We start from the raw sequence: 12,589 nt of genomic DNA, 5'->3' as shown, positions 1-12,589 counted from the left end.
CAGGAACACCAGGTGTACTCGTAGTTAGAATGTAGGGTATTTCGGCTTCCAAGGTTATCGCATACTTTGTTTTTTTTCTGTTCTTATTTCTTATTCTACACTAATATTACTTTCTAAATCCACCGAGGTCCAGTCCCGCGGGAAAAAACAAACCCGCCGGCGCCAAAGTATATTCTACTATTCTCTACTCTTCTCTACACTCCGAGTCCCTTTCACAGGGCTTCACCTTTCGCCTTTCATACCCCCTGTCCTTTCAGCGTCTTTTTGATGCCGCCTCCCACGTGCCCTTGACGGGTGTGAATCTCCCGCGCACCATTTCTACCCATATTCCTATCCTCGATTTGGCGATATGGTCTCCTCCGCCCAGGTCCTCGATCGCGTCGCACCCAACCAGAGTACCCCGTCGGTCGTGTCGCGACACTCCCACTCCCTCTCCCACTCCCACCGACGACATCGATCAGGTCGCTCACATCATGGAAGTTCCTCTCTACAACCCTCTTCCAATGATTTCCCCGTATTCGCATACACCGGTGATACCGAAATCGTGATCCGTGCCGGATCGCAGGAGAGACGCTACCTCCTCCATCGATTGATCCTGGCGCAATGCTCGGGTTTCTTTGAGACAAGCACGACTGAGGAATGGTCGCGACAAATCACAGCCGGTCCTCCGAAGACCGATAGCTCCCTATCGCGCCTAAGCGAGGAGGACTCCCTATCAAACGGATCTACAGTGGTTCAGTCAGACGGGGGTGGACTGCCAGCCCGGCCAGGAGAGAAGCGTCGTTGGCGCTATGAACTTGGCTGGGAAAGTTGTGCGCAAGACGAAGTACCCGTCTTAGTCCAAAGAGTGAGTTTGAAACGGTCACCTAACCGTCAACCTACACACTTACACCTTCTCCCGCATAACCAAAATGACAGCGGCTCACCTCTTCTTCAATAGCAATCGAGCTTCTCCCCAATCTCCACCGGCCACCCGGCGCCATTCTCGCAAGCAATAACCAAGCCGTCGAATTCTCAAGCGGGATTTTTCCGATCCATGGCTAATTTGACGGGAATGCCAGCCCAGTCAGTGGTTCATTTGCCCCAGACTGCTGGAGACCCGAGTAGTACCCTCCCTCCGTTGATCCGGGACTACGACAACTTGTTCCGTCTCTTCTACAACCACACGCCCAATATCAACAGCGTGAATATCGCCGCGGCCTATACAGAGTGCAAGTCTCTACTCGCCTTAGCGGAAATGTACGATGCGTTGCCAGTAACCGGGCCTCGTGTCGACCATCACCTCTTAGGATTCGGCTCGCGACTCTTTAAACAAATCGCCAAGTACCCACCGAGCTACCTCAAGTTAGGCTATCTCGCACGCAGTCGAGTGATTTTCTCCGAAGCCTTGGTCCACGTCGTGGGTCAATGGCCCGCGGCTTTGCCCAACTTGCGCAACGGCTCATACGCTCCTCTCCCAGACTCTGTCCTCGACCTGATTGAAGACAAGTACGAGGACCTCGAAGATCTCAAAGCGCGCGTGGAATCTAAGCTTTTTCGCCTGTCCTTGACCACCTCCCGTGGCGAGCGTGTTGGGCCATCAAACGCATATCTAGACTGGTTGGCTGTCTCACTTTTCCGCCAATGGTTGATTGAAAGCACAACTCCTCCCCCAGCGCCCATCCTCAAGAACTCGACCAACGCCAACAGCGCTCCTCCTCCAATAGGACAAGGGTCTCAAACCGGCTCGTCTAGACCGACCGCACCGGCAGACCCCGCAGCTCGAGTGTATAGATTGATCGGGTCTCCCTCTCCACAGGATTATCTGCCTCATGACGAGATCAAACGCTTTCTCAAGCTCCACCCGACCCCTTCTGCCGATTCCCTCTATTCCAGAGAGACTTTGAAACGCTTTGAACGCAAGATGGATGAAATCAAACGATTAGCTCGAGAAATCGTCAAACCGCTTATGCGGAACTTTCTCGAATTGGAGCTGAAGCCTAGCGCTGAGCAGAACACCTCTGCCACCGGGGCTCGCGAGAGTACTCCCGCACCGGGCTTGCCTTATTTAACCTGCACCCGCGTGGAGGAGAGTGACATGCCATGGGGTTGATGTCACGGCTGCTTTTCTTATTCTTCCCCTTCCCCACACCCTTTATACCCTTTATTTCTCGATTTTTTGATTTGCGGCGCCTAGCATATTTCCACTTTTAGTTATCCTTTCTGTTTTCTTCTGGCGTCTTGGAAATCCCCATTTTCTGCTTCTTTGGACTGCTGGCCAGCTCGAGAGCAGCGAGTGTGCCCCTACTCCTTGGCTATCTACCAGACGATGTTATGTGTCCAATATTTTGATGCCCCTTATCTCGACTTTCTAGTTAATGTGTTATGATGATGTCATGAATCGGCTATGTTTATCACTTTCCCAACACCTATGCATCTCCAATTATACAGGTCGGTGTTTCATACTTCTGAGGCGTTTCTAGATAATGCTGCATGGCAATTATTAGATTTCGATGCCATTCACTCCAGACACCTGGAAATAAGTTGAAAACATTTTGCGATCAATGATAATCCCCCCTGGGATGCTTCAATAGATTACAGTTTCCTAACATAACATAATAACTCAGCCATAGTAGTATACATGCGGGAGAGATGTTTTCTCATCCTTCCGACTCTAATCTCGTTGACCAATCGTCTCCATGCCATCCATCCAAGGGCGCAAGACCTCCGGGATAACGACAACGCCATTTTCTGCATCCCAGTTATTCTCCAAGATAGCAGCCAACACGCGTGGAACAGCCATTGCTGTACCATTAACGGTATGCGGGAAGCGAGAGTCCTTGGCCGCACCGCCACGGACACGAGTCGCCAATCGTCGACTTTGGTAGTCTGTGCAGATAGAAGCGGACGTCACTTCGCCCCAAGCTGACTCCAACCATTCCAAGGCCGAGTCAGGTCCAGTGGAGGTGGTAGTTGGGCGGAATCGCGAGGGGAAAAGGGCCTCGATATCACGCTTGCGACTTGCGCTCGCTCCGAGATCAGTGCTTGGCATCTCCAACACGCGGCAAGGGAGGTGCAAAGATGTCAAGATTTCCGTCTGGATGTCCAGCAGCTCAGAGAAAATGTCATCGGAAGTTGCTTTGGTGGAACCGGAGGAGTCGGTGGGAACATTGTCTGCCCAGCCGAACATTTCCACCTTGGTAAACTCGTGGACTCGATACAGACCCTTGGTATCGACACCACGCGAGCCCGCTTCGGCGCGGTAGCAGCGACTAGCGCCTACCAGCTTCAGAGGCAGATCGCCAGCGTCGATATCGCGACCTGCATACATGGCCGCAAGTGGGATCTCTGCAGTGCCGGTCAAGGAGCGTTGGGGTTTGGTATCCCGATCGCGTTCAGTTTGTTCAATGGACCAGATCTGTTGCTCATTATTCTGATCGCGCGGTTGGAACCCACACGCCTCTGCGATGTAGGAGTAGACGATTGATGGTGGCGCGACAGTTCGCCATCCACGACGCCGTGCAACACTCAGCGCGTACTGGACTAGGGCCTGCTCCAGCATTGCTCCCTCGTTTATGAGAAAATACCATCCCCACCCGGTTGTTGTTGCGGAGCTGGCGAAGTCGATGAGACCCAGCTTGGTACCGATTGTAACGTGTGATCGGGCTGTGAGCTCCGCTGGTGACTGGCGCGTCCATGTGGGTGGCGTATTCGGGTCAAGATTGAGGTAATTGACTAGACGAGGGTCATCTCCGATTGGGGTTTTCGCGGACGAGAGGTTCGGGAGGGATAAGGCGAGGCGGGTGATTTCGTCGTCGCATGTTGACTTGCGCACTGTCATGGTGTGCGACTCGTCTTTTAATCGCTGTGCCTCTGACTTGAGGGTTGAAAGCTCTCCCTTAGCGTTATTGCCAGTCGCCCCATCCTTGCCGGCCTCCTGGCGTGCTGCAATTGACAGCTTCGCGATGGTCTTCTCGAGCTGTTTGATGCGGGAGCGTGGCGTCTTCAGATCGTGGTCGAGTTGCCTGACCTCTTCGGACAAAATTTGAATCTTCGATGGATAATCCGCATGAGCGGCATAGTTCCGCTCTACGCAATTCCTGGCGTGGAGCTCGGCATTTTGGCGGATATTTTTGACGTCCGGGGTGGGCTTCGGGGCAGTTGCAGGGCGGAGAATCTGATGGACCTGGCGAGATCCGGCGAAAGGGCGCGGTGGTGAGAGTCGTTTTGTATGGAAGTTCAAAGCGAACCTGCAATTAAAGCAGGTATAGGGGGAGGGGGAGGGTGCCATGAAGAAGATAAGAGAAGTTGAAGTTGAACCTGAATGGAGGACTCGGAGAGAAGGGAGAATCGGCGTGGATTGTTTCCGGTGGATCGTCTTGGTGGGGCCGCTCTCCAGTGTTCAAGTTGTTTTACTATGTACTAGTAGTAGTAGTTTACTCGATATTTTTATCTTTATATTTCAAGTTACTACTATATTTACATTTGGAACCTGATATTTCGAAATGGTGATCTCACCATACTAGCAATTTCGAGGATCGTCATGTATGCCCGAAAAGAACAACCTTGGAACAACCTTGGAACGATATCATAATGGAAAGATTTTGCTTCAGTGATTTCCCAGACCCAACTTGCGCTTTTTAATCCTCGTCCCCAACCCAAGCAGAATCAAGATCAAGGTCAAGACGACCGACCAAGTGGGAATGGCTAGGATTCCTATCTGCGTCGCCGCCAGGAAAAGCGCAGCCTCCAGCAATAGCAGAGCATAGCCACTCCACCGATGATATTTATAGATCCGTTTGCCTCCGTCAACACTGCCAAAGATGGTCACGGGAAGGAAGTACTGCGCAACTCCGACGAGGGCCTGTAGCACGACGAAGATGACTGTGAGTAGTCCGAGGATACCGTGTAGGGAAACAAAGTGTGGGTGACCGCGCTTGTTGATCTCAATGACGATGAAGGCACCTAGAAAGCAAAGGATGCTAGCCAGCTGAATGCCGTAGTGGATGTGAGTCCCTAACTGCTTTTGCTGTGGGGTCGACGTAGGCTGGAGGATCAGAGCTGCCTGCACCTGCAGAAGCAATGCGGAGACGCCGAAGAGCTATGATTGCAAAAGGTAAGGACCCGAGTTAGCAAGGAGAGGAGAGAAGAGGAGAAGATACGGGGGATGTTGACTGACTGGATGGAGGGTGAAAAGCCGAAGTGGTTGGGACAAAATATCGGACCAGATGAGAACTGCCAACTGGAAGATTCCCCCGCGTTAGAACTTGTTACTTAATTGCCCAGTGGTTGTAGGACGGCGACTGGTGTCACTTACAACCCACACTCCAACTTGCACAACACTCGCAGTGCCTACTCGAGTTCAGATTAGAAAACTGAATGGCAAGGGCTTGAACCAAATCGAACCCTAGGAGATTGCCGCTTGCCTGTGATTAAATTGACGACGATCTTCTCGCGTGGCTCCGGTGGGAGGTTGAGATCATCCCGTTGGCCTAGTAAAGGCTCGTGGGCCTCGGGAATTCGAGTCGCAGCGGCCATGACTATGGGATCAGTGATACTGATACTACTGCTAGTACTAGTAGTATTACCTTTACTCAGCTATGGGGAGGGGGGTTCAGGGTATATAAATAATTACTGTAGCATGTTGAGCGTCGTGGGTGGACATAGGTACATACATATTCCGCAAGCTTCTGCAGTGCTAAATGCATGGCTATCACCAATCCCTGCATGCCAGTGCTAGTAATCATGATTTTACGAAAAGAAATGGCGCATGTCGCCGACTTGGCCTGCTCCCTGGCTCGAGAAACACGACAAAGAGTCTTTGTTTGGCGTGATGCTCGGCTCCAATGGCGATCTCGCAATCAATGGATGTTCAGGTGGAGCTGAATGCGCCAGTCAGCAAGGCATGATTGCCAATGATTCTGGCAAAAGCAAAAGATCGTCCAGCTCATGATGCATATTGTTACACAAATGCGCCCTCCTTGCAGTAGATTGTTTTTGATTTCCAATAATTTTATGCTGGGCGGATTTGACTCCGCTGCTGGCTTCATGTTCACACTGTCAGAAAGGATCTACACACAGCTTTATGATAATTAATTAATCCGTACGATACTCCGTACACACCTGCAATTTCGTCCCCTACAACCGAATTGGATCTTAAAAGGAAGACGGAATAACATCGATATTATCATATTTGAAAGACTTGGCTCAGACAACTCATACGCCATCTACTCCAGTGCCTATGTGAATGCTAGTGATCTTTTGACTGGTCGGATACCCAAACAGATAATCCCTTGCTAATATGTATACTGTAATGATTACTGCCAAGTTACCAGGTAGATGCCGTACTAACTGATTATGAAACTGTTCAACTGCTACGGACTCGTTCTGAGCAAAGAGCAGTTATAAATCAATGTTCACTCACTATAGATGAAATCTTCGCTATCCGACCAACATGGGATAGAATCCCCAGAGTTCAAATCCAGAGAATTGATGTACTCGATCAAAACTAAAGCTACCCATTCAGCCTTCTCCGTGTTTTGACTTAAGGTCCGCAGCTGTGCCCGGACAATAAGAATGAAGAGCGTGCAATGATCCGCAATGCAGATCAACTCTTCGTGAGGAGCCCCAATGCTCATGGCCTCAGTAAGTGCGCTAAACTTGATATCTGCGACTTCGTTCACGAGCTTCCTGATTTCATTTGTGACAGTCCTGTGCCATGTGGGATGATCTCGGAGATGGGTTGCCCGCAGTTCCAACAGCGAGATTGACCCGCGCCATTGAATGGCATAGATCCGAGCATCTAGGGTCTTCAAAGAGTCTGGCATTCTGCTAGGAAGATACCGAGGGATGAGTCTGTCAATATAATGCTTTGAATCAGGAGCCTCGTTCCACTCTAAGTCGATTATTTGGCGTCGCAAGCTTTGGTTGATTGTTTTTACGGGATAGATTTCCCTCATAAAGCGGAGCACAGCCACCATTGAACTCACAGCTTCTCGACAGCGATTTGGATTATCTCTTGTAAATTTAGAACACTCCATTATAGCCACCTGTACAGAGCTGACATGCGATGTAACCAGATCTACTCTTTGGTGATCAGTGTTCAACCAAACCTGCGCCACTGTAGAATGCAAATGCTCCATACTTCGGCTAACTTCCTCGTAGCTCGAGGGAACGTGACTGAGATTTTTGATTTGGCCTTTGAGGAGATCAATGCATGTAGCCCAGTATTGCTCAAAAGAGACGTGCAATGGTGAGCTCATTCTGTCACCTGGATCATCGACGCTTCCAGGTGAAGGTCTGTTGAAAAATGATGCCATATTAAAAGGCAGATTTCTAATATATGACAACATCATTTTAAAGGATCAATTAAATTAGAGCTCTAAATCTCTAGGGGAGAAGAATTTATATTACTATTTTCCGAATTAGGGGACTGTCATTGTATTTGTTTGGCCTTGAAGTGCCCTCTTTGTTCACAGTCAGCCTTTGAGCTTCGCTCTCCTTTGAAATAATTGCATTGTGAGGATAACCCAATCACCAGCTACAATTATCTTATCCATGGTTCTCTACAGTCAAGCTCATGGAAATTGAATATCAGCTATGATTCTTCAAATTACTTCGTGGTTCCACGATAGTTCATAAAATCAGGATTTGAACCAGAGTAGGTCGCTGTTGCGGATAGTATGTAAGCCCATTCAAAGCCCAGACCTTGTCTCCTCATCACGCGCAGCTGCAACACGTTCTTTCTTGGCCTTCTGAATTCCTAGGGACATTTTGACCGGGTGAACGCCCGGTGTCTCAAACACAGCATCAATTTCTTCCAAACCTAACCCGCCAGTTTCCGGGAAGACAAAGTATGATAGAACAAGTTGAACAGTGTTGTAAATAATATAAACAACCCAGATCTTGTATCCAATTTTCTCGATGCCGACACTTATACCATATGTCTGGGCTGCACTGGCTCCACCTTGTATTAGGCTGTACAGACCCATTCCTTTGGCACGGAGTGGCAAAGACAAAATTTCGACGGGATAGAGATTATGCATCGTAGCAATAAGTGTTGCTGAGAAAGTCTGGTAAAGAAAGATCCAGAGAAGTGTGAGCGCAGCAGCCGCATGGGTGGCATTGAGGCTATACTGCCAGGAGGTGATGGTCGTTGCCGTCTGGAAAATAACCATGCTGATAAGTCCCGAGAAGATCAAGGTTCTGCGACGGAACTTGTCAACAAGAAGTGACCCAACGGCTGTGAACACGAAGTAAACCGCAGTGGTTCCAATGCTGATCCCTAATTGCTGTTTTGTACCATCGATACCAACTGTCTCTAGGGCCGGGACCATCTAACAAGCCTGGTATCAGCGGAAAATCGATTGACTCAACAGAAAAGGGGTAAACTCACGTAGTACGTTATGATGCTTCCTCCATTCCACTGCTGGAAAATTGAATACAGTACCAAGACTAGCAGTCTATATCGAGCGATCTTTGTGAAAAACACACGATAGTCCCAAAATGACCTGTAGCTATTTCGGTCGTTCTCCAGTGACTCCTCTATCTGAGTCACTACAATGTCAACAATTGGCTCATTAATACTTGTGCTAGTCGTGTGGTATTTGGCGATAACTTCTTTGGCCTTTTGTCGGTTACCTCTCATGACATAATAACGAGGTGATTCCGGTGTCAAGACGTAGATTGTCAAGCAAACAATAGCGGGGAAAATTGCCTCGAGGATTAAGGGGATACGCCATGATTTGTTTCCTGGTAGATTTGAGAGTCCGACCATTGCTCCAAGCATAGCCAGACTGCCGACTTGGAAGCAAGCACCGAAAAACCCCACCATGCGCCCTCGAAGATGGATAGGCGAAATTTCACCAATGTACTGAGAGCTGGACATGAGCGCTGTTCCGAATCCCATAAAGAAACGTCCGGCCATAAACATGGGTAGGTTGGTAGCGCAACCCTGCAATATGGCAGCAAATATGACGATTGCATTTCCCGCGAAATTGATTCCTCGTCGACCAATAACGTCTGCAAGTCCCATAAAGGGGGCGCCACAGACTGTTCCGATACTCATGAGGGCGTTGATGAGACCGTAGGTACTACCACTGGTACCGAACCCAAGATACTTGTGCCATGCCTCTAGTGAATTGATACCTCCGATGACCCCCCAGTCAACTCCAAAGCCTGCCTAATTGAGATATCAGTTTTCTGTAAGCTTCAAACAAGGCAATACTGGCTTGAGACTCACTTGATTACAGCCATGGACAAACATGATTAAGCCTAGTCGAGCCCCTGTCCACGACCAGACGCTTAGTGAATCCTGAGATAGCTTCCATAGGTCCTCCTCAGTGAGGCGAGCAAGTGCTACTTCCTCAATGTACTCCTCGCCCTTCAGCTTGGCCACTTTAGCCTCGGTTTCGCCGGGGTTGCCCATCGTGGGTCTTTGTAAGATCAAACAAGGGTAAGAACTGCGCGTGTGTGAGTGTGTTGTTGCGGGCTAGGGCAGATATTGGAAGGGCTATCCCTTGGTATTTCTGCTCCGACAGGTATGAGTCGCTTAGCGAGATCAAAGGAGGATCCCAATCCACCAGCCGAACCCATAGCGCGAAGCTCATTCTGCCACGGAGACTTGAAGAATCCGAAGCCAAAACGGAATCGAAAAAAGCTAATAGTCTTTATTAGGCTTGGAATCACATGGTCCAGTTGGAAAAAGCAAAGATGATTGGCGGTCAATCGCCACGGTGGAAAGCTGGCGCCAGTTACGCTGGCCATCGCCGCGCGGTGGGGAGCCGAACTAGATTCATTTGCTTGACCTGGGCGTAAGCCTTTCTCCATGAGTCCATTGCTACTGGCTCGCTGGTTGTTTGCCCGGGCATCGTGCATGCATTAGAAATTGTCCACCAGTAGGGAGCGACTGCGGGGAAGGATCCTCCCATACCAGCAGTTAGACTAAATCTGGGGAGAATACCAAGCCTCTTTTGTAGCCCCGGCGAATTTAGGCTGTAGGGAGGCTTGGAAATTTCGAATCGTTAATAATTTCTCTGGATATAACTCGCTTGCCGGGATCCGAATCACTTTATCCGTACACAAACCCTTCATTTACCCCGGGTGTTGTCACGCAAAGTCGCTGCTCGGACCTTGATAACTTTGATCATATCATTCATGACTGAGCTGTGGTATGAGCAGCCCGCGGCGAGCTGGAATGAAGCTCTACCAGTTGGCAATGGACGCCTCGGTGCTATGGTTTACGGCCGCACTGACACGGAACTACTGCAACTGAACGAGGACTCTGTGTGGTATGGAGGTCCGCAGGATCGCACACCACAGGATGCCCTAGTATATCTTCCTCGTCTCCGAGAGGCGATTCGTGCCGGAAATCACAATGAAGCCGAACGGATCGCTACTCTTGCATTCTTTGCGAATCCAATCAGTCAACGGCAATACGAGCCTCTGGGAACTTTCTTCTTGGATTTCGGCCACGACCCTGCCCAGGTCAATAATTATAAGCGATCTTTGGATATTAAAAATGCGACAGCTCATGTAGCTTACGACTATCAGGAAGTTCATTATGAAAGAGAAGTGATAGCCAGTTATCCCGACAGCATTATCGCCATCAGGATCCGGTCTTCGTCAAAAGCCCAATTTAATTTACGTTTGACACGGATGAGCGAACTGGAATTCGAGTCGAATGAATATCTTGATGAATTGTGTGCTACACACAATTCTATCATGATGCATGTTACTCCAGGAGGTCGAGATAGCAATCGTGCTTGCTGCACAGTCCGTGTACGATGCGAAGACGATGGAAAAGTCAGGAGGATCGGGAATAACCTGGTGGTCAATTCTTCTGATGCTCTTCTGCTTATTGCCGCCGAAACAACATTTCGCTTTGAGAATCTCGCCGAGCAAACTTCTCATGAACTTGACCAGGCCCTCCGTCAATCTTCCGATGAGCTCTGGATAAAACACAGAATGGACTACCAGACATTGTATCAAAAGATGGAACTGCAACTTGAGCCCGAAAATCGTGAAATACCTACAGACAAACGACTGAAATCCTCCAGAGACCCAGGGCTAATTGCGCTCTATCATAACTACGGCCGCTACCTCCTAATATCTTGCAGCCGCGAAGGATACAAGACCCTTCCTGCAAATTTACAGGGAATCTGGAATCCTTCATTCCACCCGGCCTGGGGCGGCAAGTTCACAATAAATGTCAATCTCCAAATGAGCTATTGGCCTGCAAATGTTTGCAATCTTTCAGAATGTGAGATGCCTCTTTTCGAACTTTTACAGCGCCTGGCAAAATCTGGCGAGAATACGGCCCGGGTCATGTATGGATGTCGGGGCTGGGCGGCACACTCCTGTACAGACATATGGGCAGATACTGCTCCGGTTGATCGATGGATGCCAGCAACTATCTGGCCACTTGGAGGCGCGTGGCTTTGTTACCATATCTGGGAGCACTATCGCTTCGTGGGCGACTCGCAGTTCCTCCGCCGCATGTTTCCCATCTTAGAGGGGTGTGTTGAATTCTTACTAGACTTCTTGGTGGAGGATAAACTTGGTGAACATCTTGTCACCAATCCCTCAGTATCTCCGGAAAATTCATACTTGGATTCTCAAGGAGAAAAAGGCGTCTTGTGTGAAGGATCAACCATTGATATCCAGATTATCGATGCGGTCCTGGGTGTCTTTGAATCTGCTCTCAAGAAACTAGATACCACCCATTATCTCTCAAAACGAGTCAAAGCTACGCAGGCTCGATTGCCCCCGATGAAGATCAGTGACCTTGGATACCTCCAAGAATGGGCTCTTGACTACGCAGAGGTTGAACCTGGCCACCGCCATACCTCTCATTTGTGGGCTTTATACCCTGGGAATACCATTACCCCAGCACAAAATTCGGAGCTGGCGGCGGCCTGTGGTGTGGTTCTACGGCGCCGTGCTGAAAATGGCGGCGGTCATACTGGCTGGAGTCGTGCGTGGCTCATCAATCTACATTCTCGACTATTAGAGACACACGAGTGCAAGGAACATTTAGATCGATTGTTGGCTGAATCAACTTTGCCGAATCTTCTTGATAGCCACCCTCCATTCCAGATCGATGGTAATTTTGGTGGCAGCGCAGGCATTGTTGAAATGCTGGTCCAATCTCACGAGCCCGGTATGGTTCGTCTTCTACCTGCATGCCCAGAAGGATGGAAAGGAACGATTCGTGGGGTACGGGCCAGGGGTGGATTCGAATTGGAATTCAGTTGGGAGAATGGGCGTGTTATAAGTGATGTCCGGATTACCTCCGTCCTAGGAGAGAAGACTACGATTTGTTTTCCTGGTGATGGATTACATGTAGAAATTGAGGGATCTGGTCTTCATATAATTAGGGCACCATAGAAATTTCAGACAAGCACAATAGTATAGAATCGTCATGTAAACGACGTCTTTCCTGGGACCGGCTCTCCGCAATTTGATGTCTACTTACCCCGCCATCTTAACATGGTATACCGGATGAGTCTTAACCCAATGACCCCTCGGTACCCTTTCGGCTTCCCCAAATTCCCTAATTCGTCACGGGCATCACTCCGCTCATCTACCGGTGCTCTGGATAAATAAGAAC

The 12,589-nt window shown here is 49.4% G+C and overlaps 6 protein-coding genes across 6 annotated transcripts; 2 read left to right on the top strand and 4 right to left on the bottom strand.

Moving 5' to 3' along the window:
• Positions 1–349: 349 nt before the first annotated feature.
• On the top strand, positions 350–2,092 carry N7509_008867 (uncharacterized protein; the record flags this gene model as incomplete). The annotated part of the gene is made up of 2 exons (XM_056633504.1): positions 350–847; positions 941–2,092. 2 exons carry the CDS (start codon positions 350–352, stop codon positions 2,090–2,092), a joined length of 1,650 nt encoding a protein of 549 aa, XP_056484124.1.
• Positions 2,093–2,653: 561 nt separating this feature from the next.
• N7509_008866 (putative serine--tRNA ligase DIA4) lies at positions 2,654–4,270 on the bottom strand (the record flags this gene model as incomplete). Its single annotated transcript, XM_056633503.1, has 1 exon — positions 2,654–4,270. The coding sequence occupies one exon, from the start codon at positions 4,268–4,270 to the stop codon at positions 2,654–2,656; it is 1,617 nt and encodes a 538-aa protein (XP_056484123.1).
• A 318-nt stretch (positions 4,271–4,588) lies between these two features.
• On the bottom strand, positions 4,589–5,517 carry N7509_008865 (cytochrome b561 domain-containing protein; the record flags this gene model as incomplete). The annotated part of the gene is made up of 2 exons (XM_056633502.1): positions 4,589–5,080; positions 5,386–5,517. 2 exons carry the CDS (start codon positions 5,515–5,517, stop codon positions 4,589–4,591), a joined length of 624 nt encoding a protein of 207 aa, XP_056484122.1.
• Positions 5,518–6,395: 878 nt separating this feature from the next.
• On the bottom strand, positions 6,396–6,806 carry N7509_008864 (uncharacterized protein; the record flags this gene model as incomplete). The annotated part of the gene is made up of 1 exon (XM_056633501.1): positions 6,396–6,806. One exon carries the CDS (start codon positions 6,804–6,806, stop codon positions 6,396–6,398), a length of 411 nt encoding a protein of 136 aa, XP_056484121.1.
• Positions 6,807–7,673: 867 nt separating this feature from the next.
• Positions 7,674–9,406, bottom strand: N7509_008863 (putative MFS sugar transporter protein; the record flags this gene model as incomplete). Its single annotated transcript, XM_056633500.1, has 3 exons — positions 7,674–8,315; positions 8,375–9,160; positions 9,221–9,406. The coding sequence occupies 3 exons, from the start codon at positions 9,404–9,406 to the stop codon at positions 7,674–7,676; spliced, it is 1,614 nt and encodes a 537-aa protein (XP_056484120.1).
• Positions 9,407–10,134: 728 nt separating this feature from the next.
• N7509_008862 (glycoside hydrolase family 95 protein) lies at positions 10,135–12,366 on the top strand (the record flags this gene model as incomplete). Its single annotated transcript, XM_056633499.1, has 1 exon — positions 10,135–12,366. The coding sequence occupies one exon, from the start codon at positions 10,135–10,137 to the stop codon at positions 12,364–12,366; it is 2,232 nt and encodes a 743-aa protein (XP_056484119.1).
• Positions 12,367–12,589: the final 223 nt, after the last annotated feature.

Source organism: Penicillium cosmopolitanum, assembly GCF_028827165.1.
Source record: "Penicillium cosmopolitanum strain IBT 29677 chromosome Unknown utg000009l:1.0-9042332.0:1.0-9050551.0, whole genome shotgun sequence".
NCBI lineage: Eukaryota > Fungi > Ascomycota > Eurotiomycetes > Eurotiales > Aspergillaceae > Penicillium > Penicillium cosmopolitanum.
The sequence above is the reverse complement of the archived record's forward strand: the minus strand, read 5'-3'. Positions and strand labels throughout refer to the sequence as shown.